At 59.1% G+C, this 19580-nt stretch overlaps 7 protein-coding genes across 7 annotated transcripts; 4 read left to right on the top strand and 3 right to left on the bottom strand.

Annotated features, from left to right (window-relative positions):
• Positions 1 to 1578: 1578 nt before the first annotated feature.
• HRG_10954 (syntaxin domain-containing protein) lies at positions 1579 to 2943 on the top strand (the record flags this gene model as incomplete). The annotated part of the gene is made up of 4 exons (XM_044869424.1): positions 1579 to 1592; positions 1673 to 1833; positions 1898 to 2674; positions 2720 to 2943. 4 exons carry the CDS (start codon positions 1579 to 1581, stop codon positions 2941 to 2943), a joined length of 1176 nt encoding a protein of 391 aa, XP_044715375.1.
• A 1073-nt stretch (positions 2944 to 4016) lies between these two features.
• On the bottom strand, positions 4017 to 4829 carry HRG_10953 (uncharacterized protein; the record flags this gene model as incomplete). Its single annotated transcript, XM_044869423.1, has 1 exon — positions 4017 to 4829. The coding sequence occupies one exon, from the start codon at positions 4827 to 4829 to the stop codon at positions 4017 to 4019; it is 813 nt and encodes a 270-aa protein (XP_044715374.1).
• Positions 4830 to 6969: 2140 nt separating this feature from the next.
• HRG_10952 (zinc finger c-x8-C-x5-C-x3-H type (and similar) domain-containing protein) lies at positions 6970 to 7755 on the top strand (the record flags this gene model as incomplete). The annotated part of the gene is made up of 1 exon (XM_044869422.1): positions 6970 to 7755. One exon carries the CDS (start codon positions 6970 to 6972, stop codon positions 7753 to 7755), a length of 786 nt encoding a protein of 261 aa, XP_044715373.1.
• A 374-nt stretch (positions 7756 to 8129) lies between these two features.
• On the bottom strand, positions 8130 to 9762 carry HRG_10951 (uncharacterized protein; the record flags this gene model as incomplete). The annotated part of the gene is made up of 3 exons (XM_044869421.1): positions 8130 to 9080; positions 9144 to 9671; positions 9730 to 9762. 3 exons carry the CDS (start codon positions 9760 to 9762, stop codon positions 8130 to 8132), a joined length of 1512 nt encoding a protein of 503 aa, XP_044715372.1.
• A 1164-nt stretch (positions 9763 to 10926) lies between these two features.
• On the top strand, positions 10927 to 12733 carry HRG_10950 (amidase domain-containing protein; the record flags this gene model as incomplete). The annotated part of the gene is made up of 5 exons (XM_044869420.1): positions 10927 to 10964; positions 11035 to 11626; positions 11723 to 12156; positions 12229 to 12418; positions 12473 to 12733. 5 exons carry the CDS (start codon positions 10927 to 10929, stop codon positions 12731 to 12733), a joined length of 1515 nt encoding a protein of 504 aa, XP_044715371.1.
• Positions 12734 to 13339: 606 nt separating this feature from the next.
• On the top strand, positions 13340 to 14001 carry HRG_10949 (WLM domain-containing protein; the record flags this gene model as incomplete). Its single annotated transcript, XM_044869419.1, has 2 exons — positions 13340 to 13493; positions 13559 to 14001. 2 exons carry the CDS (start codon positions 13340 to 13342, stop codon positions 13999 to 14001), a joined length of 597 nt encoding a protein of 198 aa, XP_044715370.1.
• Positions 14002 to 16512: 2511 nt separating this feature from the next.
• On the bottom strand, positions 16513 to 18275 carry HRG_10948 (reverse transcriptase (RNA-dependent DNA polymerase) domain-containing protein; the record flags this gene model as incomplete). The annotated part of the gene is made up of 3 exons (XM_044869418.1): positions 16513 to 17846; positions 17960 to 18104; positions 18171 to 18275. The coding sequence occupies 3 exons, from the start codon at positions 18273 to 18275 to the stop codon at positions 16513 to 16515; spliced, it is 1584 nt and encodes a 527-aa protein (XP_044715369.1).
• Positions 18276 to 19580: the final 1305 nt, after the last annotated feature.

The raw sequence follows: 19580 nt of genomic DNA, 5'->3' as shown, positions 1-19580 counted from the left end.
GAAGCATACCTATATAAGTATATACACACCACATCGCTGGCTTCCGCCTCTTACCTAGACGCTACACAATACTCCTCGGAACCTGTCCCAAGCCGCATAGAATTTGTTCCTGAAGCTCGTTTAGCTTGCCGAGAGCCATATGTTACGTATGGGTATCCCACATGGGCGCTATATCGAATCGAAAAGCGTCGGGCACGCCTGTGGACAAGGATAGTATTAATATACTGATGGACATTGGCGATTGCCTGCCGAACACAAGCGTAAGCACATCGTCTATTGCAAATGCTGTTCCGTATACATTCGCAATATAAAGCCCAGACTTGTTCCCCTTTTGTTTTCTCTCCTTGAGCCACTCCAGAGTTGCAAACGCTCAGCGGTTCCTTCCTTGACACTCTGGACTTGATGAATTGCGAGGACTTCAAGAGATGCATCGAAGCCCATGAGAGGCGTCGCCGGGTGACTGTTCCGCAAACCGCAGACCGGACCCGTAGATGCTTGACGACGCTGCAGACGGACGAAAGTGGTGTGCATGAGGACGCTGTTCAAGGTGCATGACGGAAGCAAGACACAGCCGCGGCCCGATAAGGGATAAGGGAGGGAGGGGTTGGCTCGGCAGAAAAGGGGGGGCGATGCAAAATTAGGTCATCAATCTGCACCGCCCTGAAAAGTACCGAGTACCGACCGGACCGTCAGTGCACGCTTGCACGCTTGCACGCTCCGCCACCGTCTGCGCGCGAGTAAGCGCCCTCCCTTTGCCTCTGCCGAGAAAAGTCTCGTTCAACGATGCACAGACCGGATGAGTGTCAAGGAGCAGCCGACACCATTGGCCGCCGTCACACGTCCAGAGTCGCGCCGGCCTCGGACATGCCGTCCCGTCCCTGAAGAAGAAGCCCCAAGGAGGCAGGCCGGGGGACAAAGTACAAGGTACAAAGTGCACCCTATTAAAAGAGAGAACAAGACCGATGGCCCTTGCACCCGTCGACCGTTGTCCCCTGTCCGTCCAGGTACCAGGCCAGTAGAGCTACCGCCACCGCCCGCCACGCACTTTATGCGGCCATGTACTCGGACTGATGGTGTACTTTGCGCCGGTATATACAGCACCTAACTCTCCTAACGCTCCCTGGGGGCCCTCGTATCGGTCGCGCCCCCTTTCGACTCAGTCATCTCAAAGCAAATCAATCAATTCTCTTCCCTGACCTCGCGACTTTTGACCTCGACAACGACCTCGACCTCGACAACGACGACGACAACGAACGAGCTTCCGCAACTCTGTCAGCCGACCGACCCCCTCTGCCGTTGTCGTCCCGTCTCCGTACGCGCGGTCTGTTCGCCCCCGACCGGCTCCTCCGACTCCAGAGGGGCTCCCTCCATCTCCATTCCACCATGAGCGTCAGTGTTTCACCCATTCTTCCCCTACCACTGGCGTTTCAACCAGCGGTCCCGTTGTCTTGACAGGCTCATCTGGCTGGCCTCTCACCTCATCATTGCCTTGTCGCCACTTCTATCCTCATCCTCATCTTCCTCGTCCTCTCTCATGACCCTCTTCCTATTTGCCTTCCACAACCGCTTTGGCTAACAATGGCACAGTACGGGTTAGTAGTTCGCCACCACCACAGCGCCCACGGTCGCGCCCATCCCTCTTCCCCTGCGCTGACACGTCCCGTCGTCCTAGATACGGTGGAAGGCCGAACCCCTTTGACCAACGCGACGATGCTCCCTCATACGGCGCCCCCATGAGGCAGCCCCAGCCTCCTGCCGCCTACGGCCAGAGCGCCCCCTACGGCGGAGGCCGCGACTATAATCAGGCCCCCCCCATGGAGGGCGGTTATGCAGGTAATTCTCGACTGACACCCGAGGAACCTGCAAAACCTTCAGTTGCACTGACAGCCGTCGCTAGGCGGAAACGTCGAGATGGCCCCCCTCGCTCAAAATGCCGGCTCCTTTGCCGCCGGCAACCCCAACAATATTCTCAACGAATGCAGAGAAATCGACCGCGGCATCGACGACGTCGAGCATAACCTCGAGCAGCTCCGCATGATCCAGAAGCGCACTCTGGACGACGCCGACGGCTCCTCGTCGAGCGCTGCCAACCGCCAGCTCGACGCCCTCTCTTCAGAAACCATGGCTCTCTACCGCAGCCTCACCGAACGCATCCGAACCATAAAGTCCAGTCCCGACTCGCGCACCCCCAAGAACAACCCTCAGGTCAGCCGCGTCGACCGCCGCCTCAAGGCTGCTATCCAGCAGTACCAGCAGGTTGAGTCGCAGTTCCGCAAGCGTACCCAGGACCAAATGGCCCGTCAGTACCGCATCGTCCGCCCCGACGCCTCCGAGGCAGAAGTCCGTGCCGCCGTTGAGGACACCAGCGGCGGCCAGGTCTTTAGCCAGGCTTTGATGCAGAGCGACCGCCAGGGACGGGCCCGTGCAGCCCTGTCCGCCGTGCAGGACCGCCATGCCGCCTTGGTCAAGATTGAGCAGCAGATGGTGGAGCTGTCGCAGCTCTTCCAGGACATGGACACCTTGGTCGTCCAGCAAGAGGCCGCTGTCATGCAGATTGAGCAAAAGGGCGAGGAGGTTGTCGACAACCTGGACAAGGGCAATGAGGAAATGGGTGTGGCCGTCAACACGGCTCGCAAGACGAGGAAGAAGAAGTGGATCTGCTTGGGCATTTCCGGTACGTCGACGCCCCGTCCGAAGACGCGGACCCCGTCTAACCTAGATGCAGTTATCATCCTCATCATCATCGTCGTCGTTGTGCTCATCTACGTCTTTGTCATTCGGGGGACGAATGGAGGCGGCAACGACGCCAAGCCTGCCGGCTCAAGGCGAGCTTTAGAAGGATTCCACGACTTAGGCAAGCGCATGCCCGTCGTCCAAGACGCCGCGGAAAACGTGGCTCTGCTGGCGCGTCAGCAACTCCATCTTCCTCCCGCAGCGCCATGAGCTCCCGCATTCCAATCAATGGTCACGCCGTTGCATCGCCCTTCTACGCGCGCGCCACGCGCAGCTTCTCACCACGGCGAGGCGGCTTTCTTCTACCCTTTCTTTGATCCGCCATGAGAAGCATTGTACAAAAGAGACATGTCGACATATAGCTGTCCTGCGCGCCTCACCATTCCCTCTTTCTTCATTTCCTCTCTTTGTGTGCGGGGCGGGCCGGGAAGCGTTGGATTGACCGTGGCAAAGAAGGAAGGCAAACGCGACAACGCGAAGCTATGGGGTGGCCGTCTCAGCCGACGTGCGAACACGGTCGGTCTGCCGCATGACCCCTGTGGCTTGCGGATTGGATTGCGCCGTTTTCTCTTTTCCTTGTTTTGTGCCTGTGCTCTCTGCTTTGTGCGACGTTTTGGGCTATCGCGTTGGAGGAACCCGGCGGTTCTGAAACAATCCTGGAGTTTTAGCATAACGGGCGTTGCGTATCCTCGTCTTTTTATATCTTCGTTGAAATAAACCTTTCCTTGCTGTTCAGTCGCCGCCCCCGTTTTTACTACAGGTTTCTGTCGTGCATGCACTTGGACAGCAGACGACACACGTCACATGTCATGTGTTAACTGTAGCCTTCATGAGGCGTGATCTTGATTGCCTACCTATGCAGTCTCATAAACGCACATGGAAAGTCGCCTCGCCTGGAGTGCGCATGTTCCCTGATATCCTATCCAGTACGCCAATCCAATGCATGCGAGGGAGGGACCCTTTACCCACCTCGCGGGTAAAAGGGCCAAGAAACAGTCCGCGGCGACGACCGGTAGCCAAAACCAACCAAGCTAAATCGAGAAAGAGGGAGAGAGAAACCAGATAACAGGCAGAGAATCTGCTGCTAGGGCCGTAAAGTCATTGAGGGTTGGAGGAGAGGCGAGCGTGTCCGGGCGAGGGCCTAGGGAGACGAACGGAGGAGCGGGGAGAGAATCGGCAAGGTGGGATGATGGGGTGCCGCTTGCTTCCGTTGAGGAACCATCTCCGTGTCGGAACGAGCGGGGAAGAGACGTGGATGGGGGACAGGGCGAAGGGGTGTTTCATCACTTTGCCTCGACGACCGGGCCCGCCTCGCCGTCTTGTGTGCTTCCATCTGGCTCGGCAGACCGGCTCTCGGCACCATCGGGCTGATGGGGCTGGTGGTGGTGGTGGCGCTGGACCACCTCCTTGCGCCGCTCAGCCTCGCCAACGACTTTGCGCAGCACGCCCATCCTGCGGCGGAACTCGTCGGCCAGGGCATCTACATCCTCCCTGCCAACGGTCCCGCTGCCCGAGGCAGAGCCGGGAAGGCTCTCGGGCCGGGCATCGACGGGCTCGCGCTCGACGCCCTCGAGACGCAGCACGCCTCCCGGGGCAGCGGACGAGGAAGCGTCGGCCTCGTGCTGCTGCTGGGGCGCGGGCTCGAGGCGCGAGGTGGTGAGGGCAAAGTCCGGGCTGAGGCTCGAGGCCCAGGCGACGGTCCAGCTGGAGCCGTCGGGCGAGGGGGCGAGGTCGACCAGCACGGGGCGGTGGGCGTGGCCGTCTGGGCCGGCGATGGCGGGGGGCGGCGGGTCGGCTAGGACAGAGGTGTCGTCGTCGGAGAAGAGGTACTGCACGCGCGGGTGGATGGTGCCGTTGGTGGTGGTGTTGGTCAGTAGGGTGAAGAGCGGCTCGAAGGGCGGCGGCGGCGGGTTGGACTCGTCGGCGGGTGGCAGGCCGTCTTGGTCTTGGGTCTGGACGGAGGATTGTTTGGCGGAGGTGAGGGTGGTGGCAGAGGCAGAGGCAGCAGCAGCAGCAGCAATCGACGCCGTCGGAGCTGCTACATTGCTATCAGCGGCAGCAGCAGCAGGCGACGTCTCGGGCTCTCTCGCAGACATGGCGACGACGACGGAACGCTTTGCAAACAGAGCCGTGGCTCTTGACGAGTGACGGGTTAGGCCGGAGTCCGGACAATGCGGGAGAGGCTATCGAGCCCAGGCGGTAACCATTTTCCAGAGCAGGTGGTGTGCCGGCGACGGGGAGATGCGGCGCTTCCCCTGCTTCTTGGCCCTCCTCTCCAGCTTCTCCTCCGTTGCTCGGGCAAGGGTAATAGCTTCTACCGGTCGCTTCTATGTAGAGATGAGAGCTGACCAAAGCTGAAACGAAGGCGCGCGTCGAGGGCATGATGCTATGGCACGCTTGTCTTATCACCACGTGAGCGGTCGAGATACGTACCCTGGGGCTCTGATAGGGATGGATGACACCAAACTTAGCCGCCGCCACTCGGCCACCTCTCAGCCACTGGCACGACCACCTCTCTTGCTTGCGACGTCCCCCTGCTCCTCCAACGTGAGGATACGGGGCATGCCGAGGTTCCTGGCCGTCAACCATGGACCTGAAACAACCACTGTACCTCGATGTACAGTACAGGCTGGTGAGCAGCTCCGACCTCACGGCTACGCTGACGTGCTCTCGAATCTCCACGAGTGGTGCCTCGCCAGCACGGCACAGGATCCACCTCTTCTTGTGCCAACTCGTGGATAGCAAGGGCCTCCTCAAACTTTGACATGCCGCGGGCTTTGTTTGCCTCAAAGCTACTGGAAATCTGCTGCCTCGGACTGGTCAAGTGCCCACGGCTCCAGCTGCGGCATCTCGAATCGTCCACCAGCCAGATGCTCGCGCCCCCTGCCTAACAGCGTTCAGCGACTCTCGCCTACTCCTCATCGTGGCTTCTGATGCGTCGTCAACATCTAACCCTTTCTGCTCGACCATCCGCCCGGCATCGTCTGGCCTACGGACGGGGCACGTGTATCTGAATTCAGGACGGCAAGCCCCTTTTCAGTGCGAGCTTGGAGTCAACGCTCCGACACCGTTCATGGTTTTCAGCGGCTGACATGCTTTCAGGATCATAAATACAAACCCCCTGAACATTGGCTAGAGACCAGTACTGTGCCTTGCTGGATATGCTATCGCTGTTTTACTGCATTCGTCTCAACACTCCACGCGCGATTGTTCCGACTTGCCATTGCTTTCCTTGTGTGTGTACTTTGCACAAGAACTTGTACCTTTTGCTTTGACTAAGACGTAATTCAAGGGCGCCACCGAACCTTGCGAGTGAAGAACTGTTAAACTATATCGGCCCCCGACACCCATATTTCAATCCAGGAACACGGGCACTCAAGTGTACTGTGATTGGTGACCTGCATGGACATGCCGGGGAGGATTCGAACACCACGTCTGCACGCTTTTCTTGTCAGGGTAGGGCGGCTAGGGCCCAGGGGGGCCAAAGGACAGAAAAGAGGGTCTTCCTTTTTCTCGCCACGGACAGAATGAGAGACAGAAGGGACAACACAAGGCCGCCACTTCTCGGCTACAACGAAACGTAGACCGTATTGCCGACAGACCATGAATGATACTGAAGACTTTGACCTTGAGAGTGAGAGAAAACGGGAACAGGAGGGGAGAGGGAGGAGGACTGCCCGTTGTTGGAAGTGGTCAGGTTCGCAAAGGGCTCTTCGGTGACGGTGGGAAAGGACCCAAGGAGTAAGTGTTTATATCAGTCTGAGTCAACTACATGCATCAGTCGCCAGAGCCAGGTTCCAAGTTCCAATCTTGCCCGTTGCCCGGAAGACTTGACGGTCAATATCAGCCATTCCGCCTCAGATTGCGTAGGTACCTGGGCACTTTTGGAAAACACCTCTGGATGTTCCCTCAACGAGCAGGGCAAACAGGGGCATCATCTAGCACCTTGTGTACATACTAATGACTACGTTGCAGGCTTTCTCTGTTACGTCGTCCGAGGATCTGAGACGGCTGACTAATCAAAAACTTCGTCACTTTCGCCAATTCTCAACGGAGCTTGAGCTCTGTATCTACCACCATCAGTTACGCTCCCAGCTCGCCTTGACGCAGCAATCACCAGCCTCACGAACCGCATCGGGCGCCGCAAACACCCGTCTCCACTGTGCAGTCGGCGCTGGGCGTTCACTCACGCTCCACAACGGGCAATCGGGCCAGCCAGACAGTCCTCGGCCCGCCATGGCGACGACTACGACAACGGCCAAGGACTCGCCCGCCTCGGCCGTGATCCTCAGCCACGCGGCGCCGCAGGCCTACAACTTCCGCTTCTCGGCCTTTCTGCGGCAGACGCACCAGGTCGGCCTGGCGCCCGACCGCCCCGTGTGCAAGGCGTTCCAGACAGGCTCGTGCCCCAACGGCACGCGCTGCTCGGAGCGCCACGTCGCCGACGCGCGCTCCTCGCAGCCCTCGGGCGGGCTCAACTCGCTCGTCTGCAAGCACTGGCTGCGGGGGCTGTGCAAAAAGGGCAAGCACTGCGAGTTCCTCCACGAGTACAACCTGCGCAAGATGCCCGAGTGCAACTTCTTCATGCGCAACGGCTACTGCTCCAACGGCGAGGAGTGCCTCTACCTCCACGTCGACCCCATGTCCCGCCTACCGCCCTGCCCCCACTACGACATGGGGTTTTGCCCCCTCGGCCCGCTCTGCTCCAAGAAGCACGTCCGCCGCAAGCTCTGCGTCTTCTACCTCGCCGGCTTCTGCCCCGATGGGCCCGAGTGCAAGCAGGGCGCTCATCCCAAGTGGTCCAAGGATCTTGACAAGCCCACGGCCAAATCGGATGAGAAAAAGGACGAGGATGGACGGGTGGACAGCCTGTTCCCGCGCGGCGACGACGACGGAGAGCGCGGGAGAGATGGCATGCGCGATAGGGACGAGGGCAGGTTCGGACGACACGGGCGGGGAGGTGGCGGCGGCGGGAAGTGGAGAGGAGGCAGAGACAGGCGGTTTCGGGGGAGAGGGCACTAGGGGCGGTTGGGTTTATGAAGGATCAATGGAAGCGGACAAGAGGAAGGCTTTTCTGTACAGGCCATGTTTGATGATACCCGGCGAGGCTCGGAGTGGTTTCGATTCGTCAGATGTCTGTCGCGGGTTGAAAAATACTCTGCTACGACTGTTTACGCCTCTCCCAAAAATTCGAGAGCACCACATGTCACGCGGCAACACTCGAGAGTCGTGACCACGTCTATTGCAAAAGTGAATGAAGAGTATGGGATCTCGCCGGATCTTCCTCTCGCACATGCAAGGTTTGAAGGAATAGCTGGACTCATGAAAAACCAAGCTGTCGCATTCCTTCCCCAGCCCCGTCCAATATACACGCTACTCCGATGGTAGCCCGTTGTCTAGGAAGACTCGGCTATGGACGGCACCCAGAGGCTGCTCTCGGCCGTGTCCGAGTTCCACACGTTGCGTTCCGAGGGGACGGCGACAAATTCGTGAGACGACATGATGGCCGAGTCGCCCTCATCGACGTCGTCGCGCGCTGTGCCCTCGTCGGAGCTGGACTTCCAGGCCGACAACTCGTCGACCCTGCGGACGCCCATCATCCACGAGACGAGGCCGCGCGGGGCCCAGCGGCCGACAAGGCCGTAGACACTGGCGCCGAGGCCGACACGGACCGAGTCGCCCGTGATGGAGCCGTCGATGACGTCGAAGACGGTGTGGTGCAGACAGCGCAGGGAAGAGCCGCGGAGACCCCGGATGCGGCCGCCCGAGACCGCGGAGCTGGTCTGGGCGACAAAGTTACGGCCGTAGACGTGGCGGGCGCCGTCAGGCCAGCCGAGGGTATCGTGCGGCCTCCCGGACGATGGGCCCAGCGAAGGGCATGAACGGCTGGGGACGAAGCCGGAAAAGTCAAAGGTGCCGAGCTGCATGTGGGTGACGGGGATGTCGAGGGGCCGCAGCTCGGCCGTCAGGACCTCGGTAAAGGCAGCGAGGGCGGAACAGACGGTGGCCTCGGGGGCGTGGAAGGGCGGGTTGATGGAGGAGATGATGGAGGGGGTGAAGACAAGGACCTTTGGCGGGACCCAGCGCTCGCCTATGGGGTTGAGGCGCGAGGTGAGCAGCGGCAGGAAGGCCTGGATGGTGAGGATGGGCTGCAGGAGGTGCGTGTTGAAGAGGTCGGCGAAGCTCGAGGGCGGGATGGTGGCAATGGGCGACGTCTGGTAGTGGAGACTGGGAATGAGGATGACGGACTTGAGCGTCAGTTGGTTGGGCTTGATCTGGGGGCCGGGGGACTGCGGCGACTGCAGGTAGCCCGCGAAGCGCTCGATGGCCGCGCCGGCGCGAGGGGGCTGGAGAGACGTGGTCAGCAAGACGAGGGGGGACAGCGGGAGAGACAAGGGGGGCGTTTGTACGTTTGTCGTGTCGATGGTGAGAGGCCGAATGTCTGGTCGGGCAAAGGCATGGACCATGTCCTCATCCTCGGCAGCGTTGCAGACGACATAGACGACGAAGCCGCGCCTCTCCAAGTCGAGGGAGAGGGACTTTGTCAAGGGCAAGGTCGGCGACCCAGCGACGACGACGACGTCGGTGCGGCCGCCGTTGCGGGCCCTCTTTGCGCGGCGGGCCTTTTTCAGCCTGCGGCTCCTGCGGTAGCCGTTGTAGGCGGTAGCACCGACGACGACGACGACGACGCCCGTCAGGACCTTGTGCCGGACGACCCAGGCCTGCAGGCACTCGAGGCGCGAGGCTGCGGCGGCGGCTGCTGCTGCGGCGGCGGCGGCAGGGGGTCTGGCGGGAGGGCTGGGACGGATCGAGTCGGGGATCCAGGCGGTCGAGGAGAGGGTCTCGCGGACGGCGTCGGCGGCGCGGTCGACGCCGCGGTCGACGAAGCCGGCGACGTCGTCAGTGTAGCGGCGGAGATGCACGGGGATGCTGGAGAGCTGCGCCGGGGTTGCCGTCAGCGATGGAAACGGGAAGCCACCATGCTCGGAGACATACCACGTCTAGAAACTGTTGGTCGTCGGCAGACATGTTTGCGGCGGCTCTGCGGCTCTTGGCATGGAGGGGAGAGGGTGAGAGGGAGTTTGGCGGTCTAGACTCGGCTCATGACGATATGAAGGAGAAAAGGCTCCAGGCTATTTGTGTTTTGGGAGCCAGAGATTCGCGACGGCCAACAGCTCGCCCCTGTAGGTACGTACTGTGCAGCGGCAGGGATTGCGGGGGGGAGGGACGGGAGCCTGGGGCGGCTCCGTGATTGGCCGCTTGGGCTGCCCCGGGGGGTCCCGGAGGGGCCTCTGGGCCGGGACGGCGGTGCCCTGCCGCCTAGGCGTGTTTATTGTTGTTGTTTGCATCACTGGCCACTGGGCCTGCCATAAGAACAAGATTACGGATTGTTTGCATTGCGGTAGTTGAATTGCAGTAATACTGCAATTCTGCATGTATGGATTTGCAATGCGCTTCCCTTCCGGATCGTGTCCATTTAGTGTGCCTGCGCAGCCGTCATGGCCTTGCTTCAGTGGTTCAGCTCAACAAGGCCCCCTGACCCCCAGCCCACCTCGGCTTCAAACTGTAGATGAAGCGAGAGACGATGCCGAGTCTTCAGGGAATCTCAGAGCTTCGCCGGCTCGACTGCACGCTTGGGCGGTCGGTGCCGGGATTGTGTCTTGCAAGCACGCATCCCGTAGTTAACCAGGCTCCGGACAAGGTGTACTGTGCTCCGTAATGGAGGCAATTGACCATGGCCAGGACTCTCTCTGAGTGCTTTTGGTCTTATAGCCCTGCTGACTTCAACCTCCATGCCCGTCAGACCCCTCCAAGCCCCAAGCCTCAGGCCCGCGCAGGCCCCTGAAGCATCCTCGCAAGACGATGCGGGGGAGGCTTTTATAGGCGTCTTTAGCGGCGGCTATCAACGGTTCCACGCCCCTCCCCCACCTGCACCAGCCCGCCCTCATCCTCCAGGTACCGGCTCACCGGCTCTTAACAGGAGCCGGGGAAGTGTCTCGCGAGACCGAGGTGAGGCATGTTTAGCTCCTCCTGGGTCCATCTCGTGACCTCGACCCCGATCCATCTGCTGCTTCTGACCTGCATTTATTGGCTTTGGCCCAACCTTTTCCACACCCACAACTCCCTCCCGCCCTCACACCACCACACCACCCCCTCGTCGTCGTCTCTCCATTTGTCCAGCCGTCTGCCGCCATGTTGCTGCTGGACTATCTCCAGCATCGCCGAGAATGGTACGTATCAAGCCATCCTGCCCTCCTCAGACTGTGCCATGGTTCGTCCCCGACACTCACGCGCCACCAGCCGCTTCAAGCAGGATGAGCGCGCCAGTCGCATCGCCGCCCTCTCCGCCTACAAAACCCCCTTTAGCGCCCTGGATCGCGACATCATCAGCAGGCCCATCGAGGAGCTCGTCCGTGATGTCCAGGCCGATGCTGGCAGGGCAGCCGACCTTCTGCGCACCTACACAAAGGTGGCCTTGAACGCCCACGACAAGACAAACTGCGTCACCGAGGTCCTTGTCAAGGATGCCGAGAAGTGGATCAAGGACGGCTCCATCAACTTCAAGGGCTCCCTCGCCGGCATCCCCGTCAGCCTCAAGGACACAATCGATGTCAAGGGCTACGACAGCTCCGTCGGCATGACCCGCAACGTCCTTAGCCCAAAGGCCGAGGATGGTGCCATGACCAGGCTGCTCAAGGACATTGGCGCCGTCCCCTACGTCAAGACAAACGTCCCCATCACCCTCCTCAGCTTCGAGTCTGCCAACGACGTCTGGGGCCGCTCCACCAACCCCTACAACCCCAAGTACACCCCCGGCGGCTCCACCGGCGGCGAGGGCGCCCTGCTGGCCCTCGGCGGCCGCATCGGCATCGGCAGCGACGTTGCCGGCAGCGTTCGCTGCCCCGCCCACTTCTCCGGCATCTACTCGCTCAAGTGCTCCACCGGCCGTTGGCCTCGGCTGGGAATGACCACCAGCATGCCCGGCCAGGATGGCGTCCCCGCCGTCTACAGCCCCATGGCCCGAACCATGAACGACCTCACCTACTTTACCCGCGCAGTCCTCGAGAGGGGCACCTGGAACTACGACCCCTCGTGCCACCCGATGCCATGGCGATCCGACGTGGTCAAGGAGTACAGGGACAAGAAGAGGCTCCGGGTCGGCGTCTTCCGCACCGACGGCGTCATCGACCCTAGCCCCGCCTGCAAGAGAGCTCTGGACATGACGGAGGCGGCCCTGCGCAGGGCCGGGCACCAGATTGTCGAGATCGACCCCCCTTCGCCGTACGAGGGACTCTACCTCGCGTCCCGCCTCCTCTGCGCCGACGGCCTGGCCACGGTCGACAACTTCTTCCGCACGGGCGAGTGGAACGACCGCGGCGCCGCTCAGATGCGCTTCTACGCCAAGCTTCCCCGCTTCGTCAAGTATGTGCACTATCTCTGGGTCCGATATGTCCGGCGCGACCCACTCTGGGCCGGCCTGCTCCGGGACTGGAGCCCGACAAGCACCCAAGAATACTGGGCCTTGATCGCCCGGAGAGAGGCATACAAGCGCGGCTGGTTCGAGATGTGGGACCGGGCCGGCCTGGACTTTATCATTGCGCCCCCCAACGCCACGCCCGCCGTGCCGCACAATGGCATGCACGACGCAGTGAGCAGCTGCGCCTATACATTTCTCTTCAACCTGGTACGTTTTCCCTGCCGTCCACAGACCACGACGGCGACGGCTAACACGGGGCAGATTGACTACAGCGCGGGCGTCATCCCCGTGACTCACGTGGACCGGGCCAAGGACAGGCTGCCTCGCGACTTCAACATCGGGAAACTGAATGGCATCGCTCGTGGAGCCTACAAGTTGTACAACGCGGACGAGATGCACGGCCTGCCCGTGGGCGTGCAGGTCATCGGCCGGCGGCTGGAGGAGGAAAAGGTGCTGACGTTGATGGAGAGGGTCGAGGATGCCCTGGGGGAGGACAAGTTTCGACTTCTCGAGGTGGACTGAGGCGAGTTGGGTCGATGGGCGGGCTGCTAGAGCAGTTACTTTGAAGTCACTTTGCGCATAGAAGCTGGCCTTGTCGAGACGTGGTGTGACTGCAGGCTGGGACAGCAGCGAATGCTAACCTTGGCGTGTTTTGTTCCGTTTCCTCCGCAGGCGTCGTTTTCATTGTTGGGCAAAGGGGATTTCAGCGTGCAACCAGGCGTACATGCATGTTGGTGCCGGGTCGCCTAGGCAGGCATCCGTTATCGGCCATCTCAGGCGGCGTGAGCAGGGCCAGTGAGTCGAGATGATGGAATTCTTGTTCGAGATTGAGTGCCGGCCTCGTCGTACAGGCCTGTGGTGAACGGAGAGCGGGGTATGAACGGCATGGAAAGCGCCAAATCACTGGCAGGGCGTTTCACTTACTTTACAGGCACGGCTTTCATCCCGGCCTGTCCAGCCAGCTTCTTCATCGCCCTTTTATCCCTCCACCGTCTCCAGGTCATCATCCATCTCCAGTCATCATCCATCTCCAGTCATCATCCATCTCCAGTCATCCATCCCTCTCCAGTCATCCATCCCATCGCCGAACGAGCCACATTGTGCGACGAAAGAAAACCCTCGACAACCATGCATCTTGTCCCTATCAAGGGCCTGGCGCGAGGCGGCGAAGCCAAGCGCCTGATGGAGGAGCTGGCCGTGCACTTCAAGATGCTGATAAGGGCTCGTCAGCTAAGGATCAACACGCTCAAAGAGATTTACCCGGACAACAAAAACGTTATGGGTAGGGCATGTATGCGACTCCGTTTGGTTGTCTAGCACCTTCGACTGACGTTTGGAGCCGCGTAGGAATGTACAAGCCAGCAAGCGAACGCATAGGTGCATATATATTTATACGTCTGCGCTCGTCTGTGAACAAGAAACAGTTTCTGGACCGGGATACTCTGCGTGAGACGATGCTGCACGAGATGTGCCACGCGTACAACTTGGATCACGGTGATAGTTATCGACGGAACTTGAGTCGGATGAGGTTTGAGCTTGAAGTGTATTGCAACTGCAGTGGGGATGGGGAGAAGAGCAAGAAGGACGAGGCGGACAAGAAGGACGACGAGAAGGACAAGAAGAAGGACAAGAAGAAGGACGACAAAGACAAAAAAGACGACAAAAAAGACGACAAGAAGGACAAGAAGAAGGACGACAAGAAGGGCAAAAGGGAGGACAAGAAGGGCAAAAGGGACGACAAGAAATACATGAAGAACAAGAAGAAGGACGACAAGACGGACAAGAAGTAGAGGGGAGGGGAGACGGTCGAGGCAAGGGTAAGGATATCTGACGCGCAGGGGTAGTCTCTGTGCTTGCTTGCCCACCGAGTCGATACGCAATCCTCGAGACTGTTTGAGGTAAGCAGGCGTGCATGATGACATTGCTGCGCTTGAAAAGCATGGAATAAAGACAGCCCGTAAATTGGCATTCAGGCATTGACCGTCTCTTTGAAAAATGAGAGACGCCCACAAATCGAGATGCCGTCCCCTTTCCATCCCGGAGGCGAGACCGTTCGCGAACCCAATGATTCGACGTTCGAGAACGCCGACGAGCCTCTGGTGGGATCCAGTTAGTTTCCAATGTGGGGGGTCTTGTGGGCCGTGGACTGCTGATGGGCGATCAGGGTCCAAACAGATGGGGCCTCGTGGGATGCTTTGATTGTGCGCAAGTTTCGGCCAGCCCACACGTTGCGAACTCGCGTGCTCCGCTTCTGCAAATAACTCAAGAGGTATATCGTTTCTTGGCTATCCGGGGTAGCAGACAGTCCCTGGCCTTGTGCCCCCGCGGTTAAGGATGGAAACTCGAGTTGTCTCTGTGCAACTCGACGGGGCGAGTCAAGTCCCAGGGCACCACGGGCTTGCATTCGTACGCACATGGCTTTGATTAACGAAGCTCTCCGGGTGCGAGCTTATGTGCGAGCGCATGAATAGGCGACACTGACTCGAGTTTGTTTGCCGAGCTATACGAGGATGTAGTATCGAAATCGGCGGGGGAGACACGCAAGCTAACTCTCAAACGGGTGTTTGAGAGCGCATATGGAAGTGATCAGGGGCAATGAATTGATGTGATAAATATGCATGCCTTCCTTCTAGCTATATGAGACCTAAGGGGATATGTATACGTATAGATACCTCTCCTAGACCCTAATATAGCTGCCTATATAGCCCTATCCTAATAGTCTAGATGTCGTGATACTCGATTGCAACTTCCCTTAGCCTCATTGCGTAGTGATAGATTATCCTTGTGTTGATGTGTGTGTGTGGCTCCTTGGGCCCTGCTTACACAGTGTGAAAGGCTGGCCCGGAGTTTATTCAACAAGCAGGTGCCTAGGTGTTGTCTATCTAGAGCTAAGGAGGAAAAGAAGCTGAACTCGAGGCGTAGCCTCGAGTGCGAGCTTATATTGCCCTTCTCGGAATGTTCTCGCAGCTTCTGGGTCCGCGGAGCGGCCGGTGTTGCCACCGAGCACGACCCACCGGACCCGGTACAACCGGGTCCACCAGCCGGGCACAGCCCGTGACATTACCCCCTTGTCCCCTCCGACCAGGTCGGCGTCTGCGGGTTCTTGCGTTCCTGCCAGCGTCTCGTACCTCCCTAGGGCCATCATTGGTCTTGATTGGCCCGTACTTGTCCTCGAATGCCTTCATCGCAATTGTTCCTTGCAACCACTCAACTGGCTCCCAAGTCGGCTCTGCGTAGCCCGTCCATCGCACTAGTGCTTGCCTGAATTCCCTCGTCCGCGCTTCTTCCATCTCGCGCAGAGGATCTCGTCGACATCCCACAGATCCGTGCCGGACTCATCTTGTACCGGTGGTGGCTGTGCGTCATCTACCTTTGGCCAGGAGCCGGATCTTGATGCGCCCGCCGCAAAGGTCAACATGAAATCGCGGGTAAATTGAGCCACGAACATCGAGCTCAACAACGTGCGAACTAATTACCTTCGTGACTGTGTACTTGTGATGCAGCCAGTCGAGCTTCTTGCACGGTCGTGGCGATCTGTAGTTTGCCATCGAGAGCCACACCTTGTCACCAACTTCAAATCGCTCCGCAGGCTGTCGCTTTGCGTTGGCAGCCTCTTCTTGTTGTTGCTGTGAGGAGGCCATCACTGCTTGCATGTACTCATTGACCTCCTGCAGGCGACTGAGTAGGCTATCAGCTCTGCTTTCCTCTCTATGCCTCGGTGGCTCTTCCGATTCCTCGACGCTGATGGGATCGACGTGGTAACCATGCTCAGCGAAAAAGGGGCTGATCTTGGTCGCTGCGGATTCACGATTGTTGAGTGCCAGCTGCGCGGCAGGGAGCAGTTCCCCAGTCGTCCTGCACGTACGACACGTAGGCTCTCAGGTAGGCCTCGATCTCCTGGTTCATTCTCTCTGGCCCTCCGTCCGTCTGAGGATGATAGGCCGTGCTCAATTTCTGCGTGACACCTGCAAGACGGCAGAACCTCTTCCAGAACCTACTTAGCCAGTTGCTCCGCGGTCGCTGACGATGGACCGTGGCATTCCGTGAAATCGGTAATGACACTGGAGAAAACGGTTTGCACACGGCTCAGCTTCCATGTTGTCCATCACCTCGAGGTCACAGCCTTTGTCAGTCTGTCCACAATCACCCACAGGTACCTTGCCTTGCTCAGTCCAGTAGGCGGCAGATCTGTGATGAAGTCCATGGACAAATGGCTTCGGGTCGATCTGGAATCGGCAGAGGCTTGAGAAACCTTTTCGACTGGCGCCAGATGTGTGCTCTGCCGCAGGTGTCGCAATTGGCTACGTACCGGCGAACCAGCTGGGACTGCCCAGGCCAGTAGAATCGCCGAGCCACAATAGCCAGCGTACCTTCCTGCCGGGATGACCGGTCGCAACAGAGTCATGCGACTGCTGCACAATGCGGGTTCTCAACTGGTCTTTCTCAGCTTCCTCCTGGTTACCCTCCTCTCCGGATCCACCCGGCACCCAAATACGGTCTCTGAATGTCAGCCTTTTGCCTGCGTCGATCGCACATTCTGAAATCTGGATCTTCAGGCCCAGCGAGGGCGGGAAGGCACGCTCGCGATCGCGGACTGCCTTATAGGCTGCCCGGAATATCGAGTCCTTCGCCACCGTTTCGTCCCAGAGTTGCTGCAGGTCCGCTACCTCGAAGACCTTCATCTTCGGCAGGGTGGATGCCTCTGAACAGTCAGAACTCATCGCGTTGATACATGCTCTTGTCGATGATGGAATGGCACTATCCGGTATCAACTGTATCATTCTTCCTTGTTCCCGCTCGTCGTCAATGCCCTGTGGCTTGTCTTGTTCACGGCGGGACAACGCATCAGGCACGACAGCCTCGCTTCCCGGTCGATACTCGAGCTTGAAGTCGAACTGGGACAATTCGGCTGCCCAACGGCTCTGCCGTTCCGTGAGCTTCTGGCGTGTCATGAAATACTCCAGGTTGCGGTGATCGGTAAGGATTGTAAATGGGCCGCAGCTCCTAAGTTCGGCGTTCCAGTTGTCGAGACATCTCATGATGGCAAGCATCTCCTTGTCGTGAATGGGATAGTTGTACTCCGCTGGCGAAAGTCGCTTCGAGAAGAAGGCGCATGCGTGTCGACGTCCATCTGGGCCTTCCTGCGACAGGACGCCTCCCAATGCGTAGCCTGAGCAATCCGTCTCCAAAAAGGTCGGGAGGCTCGGGTCCCACTGCTTGAGCACCGGTGACTCGCAAAATCGTCGCTTCAGCTCCTGAAACGCCTCGTTCTCCGCTCGTCCCCAATGAAAGGCAGTTCCTTTCTTAAGCAGGGCATCCAGAGACTGCGTGATCTTGGCATAGTCGGGGATGAAGATCCGGTAATAGTTGGCGAAGCCCAGAAAGCTTCTGACACCCTTCACCGTGGTCGGGGCCTCCCATTCGCGGATGGCGCGCTGCTTTTCGGGGTCGCAGGCGATTCCTTTCCCTGCGTTGACGATGAACCCAAGGTATTTGACCTCTTGTACCGAAAACTCGCACTTCGCTGGGTCTAGGTGCAGCCCAGCGTCGGCGAGTGCTTGGAGAACTCGTCGCACCTTAGCCTCATGATCCGCCTTCGAACCGCTCGAGTAGATCAGTACATCATCCAGGTACGCTGTGACAAAGTCGTCCAGCCATTCGCGCAATACACTGTTCATGTATCGTTGGAATGATGCCGGGGCGCCGCTCAGGCCGAAAGGGCACACGAGCCACTCGTAGAGCCCAAACCTCGTGCGAAATGCAGTCTTTCCTCATGTCCCGGAGCCATGCGGATCTTATGGAAAGCGGCCACCACGTCCAACTTGGTGAACCACTTAGCCTTGGCCAGATTCTGCAGGGTCTCCGCGATGAGGGGCAGTGGGTATCGGTCGCGCTTGGTGATTGCATTCAGCGCTCGGTAGTCGCAACAAAATCGCAGCCCTCCATTCGGCTTCCGCACGAACAGCACCGGCGCGGCAGCCGCTGAGCTACTCGCTCGGATGAATCCTCTGTCCAGCAGGTCTTTCAGGGTCTTTCGCAAGACCAACAGCTCTTCTCGTGACATGTTGTAGAGTGGGCCCCACGGAAGGGTGGCTCGTTGCCGTTCTTGTCAGGCTGCAGGTTGACTTCATGATCCACACCCGGTCGATGTGGCGGCAGCTTCATTGCCTCTTCTGGTGAGAATAGGTCGCGGAATTCTTTCAGCACTTCTGCCGGGACCTTCTCGCTCGGATCGACTGGCGGCTTCGGCTGAAGCGCCCTCTATATCCGACAAACTGATTGCATGAATCGAGATCGCGTTGCACTTCTTGCGTCTCTTTGCGCGTCGACACTCCGCCGTGAATACGGCTGCCGACACGAGTCTTGCGCTTCGAATCGCGCGTATCTTGGCGGGCTCTTCCTGCCCAATGAGGCGTATCGTCACACCTGCCCTCCCATGGTACATTCGCTGCTTGGCAGCATCGTACACGACGTGATTTCTCTCCATCCAAGGCCGGCCGAGGAACATGTCCTGGCCCAGGCTTGGGATCACGTATGCAAAGACACGTTCGTCAAATCCAGCTGTCTCGACCACAACAGCCACGACCCTGGGGATATGACACTCTTCGCTGACTCTGAGAATCCCCAATTTCTCGTGGTTTCGAGTCGACGAAGGGTATCCGCAGCTTCCGAACAAGGGCTTCGTCGATCACGGCATAGCAGTCACATCCACAGTCGACAAGGGCGCGTATTCGATAGCCTCGGTTTACCCGCGCGTTGACTAATACAGTCCGACTATTCATTCGTGGCTTGAACGCTTCCCAGTCCCGGATGTCTGCCTTTGCAGGCCCCGGCGCCCGCTTTCGCCCGGGGCTAGTCTTTTCCGCCGACTCGTCCTCACTGGATGCTGCGGTTGATTCCGAATCATCTGCGGCATCGGGCTTCTTCATGCGCGCAGCTTTAGGTCGCTGTTGCTTCCTTCGCCAGGAAAGACCACCTGGGCTGGGCAGTCCACGATAAGATGATCCGTCCGACCACAGCGATAGCAGCGGCGCTCATCCTTCGGCTTCTTATCGACATGTCGACGACCCTTCGACTCGTGGCCAATACGGTTGATGTCCGTCATCTTAACATCTCCGTCGGGGTCCTCCGGTTCCTCCTTGGGTCGTTGCCTTGGTAGCTGTTGAGGCGTCCGCTCAGTCGACGTCGGCTGCCTACCGGGTTTCAGTCTCTCCAATCTGCCCGCAATTTCCTGAACTCTCGCAAGCCATCCCTGGTAGTCGTCGGTAGGACGGCTGTGACCAAACTCTCTTGGAGGCGTGCATTTATTGCGTTCTCTAGAAATACGATCTTTGCACTGTCCGGCCAGTCTGCTCCCCCGGCTTCAGCT

This window comes from Hirsutella rhossiliensis, assembly GCF_020360975.1.
Source record: "Hirsutella rhossiliensis strain HR02 chromosome Unknown scaffold00018, whole genome shotgun sequence".
Lineage (NCBI taxonomy): Eukaryota > Fungi > Ascomycota > Sordariomycetes > Hypocreales > Ophiocordycipitaceae > Hirsutella > Hirsutella rhossiliensis.
This window is presented reverse-complemented; position numbering and strand designations above follow the sequence as displayed.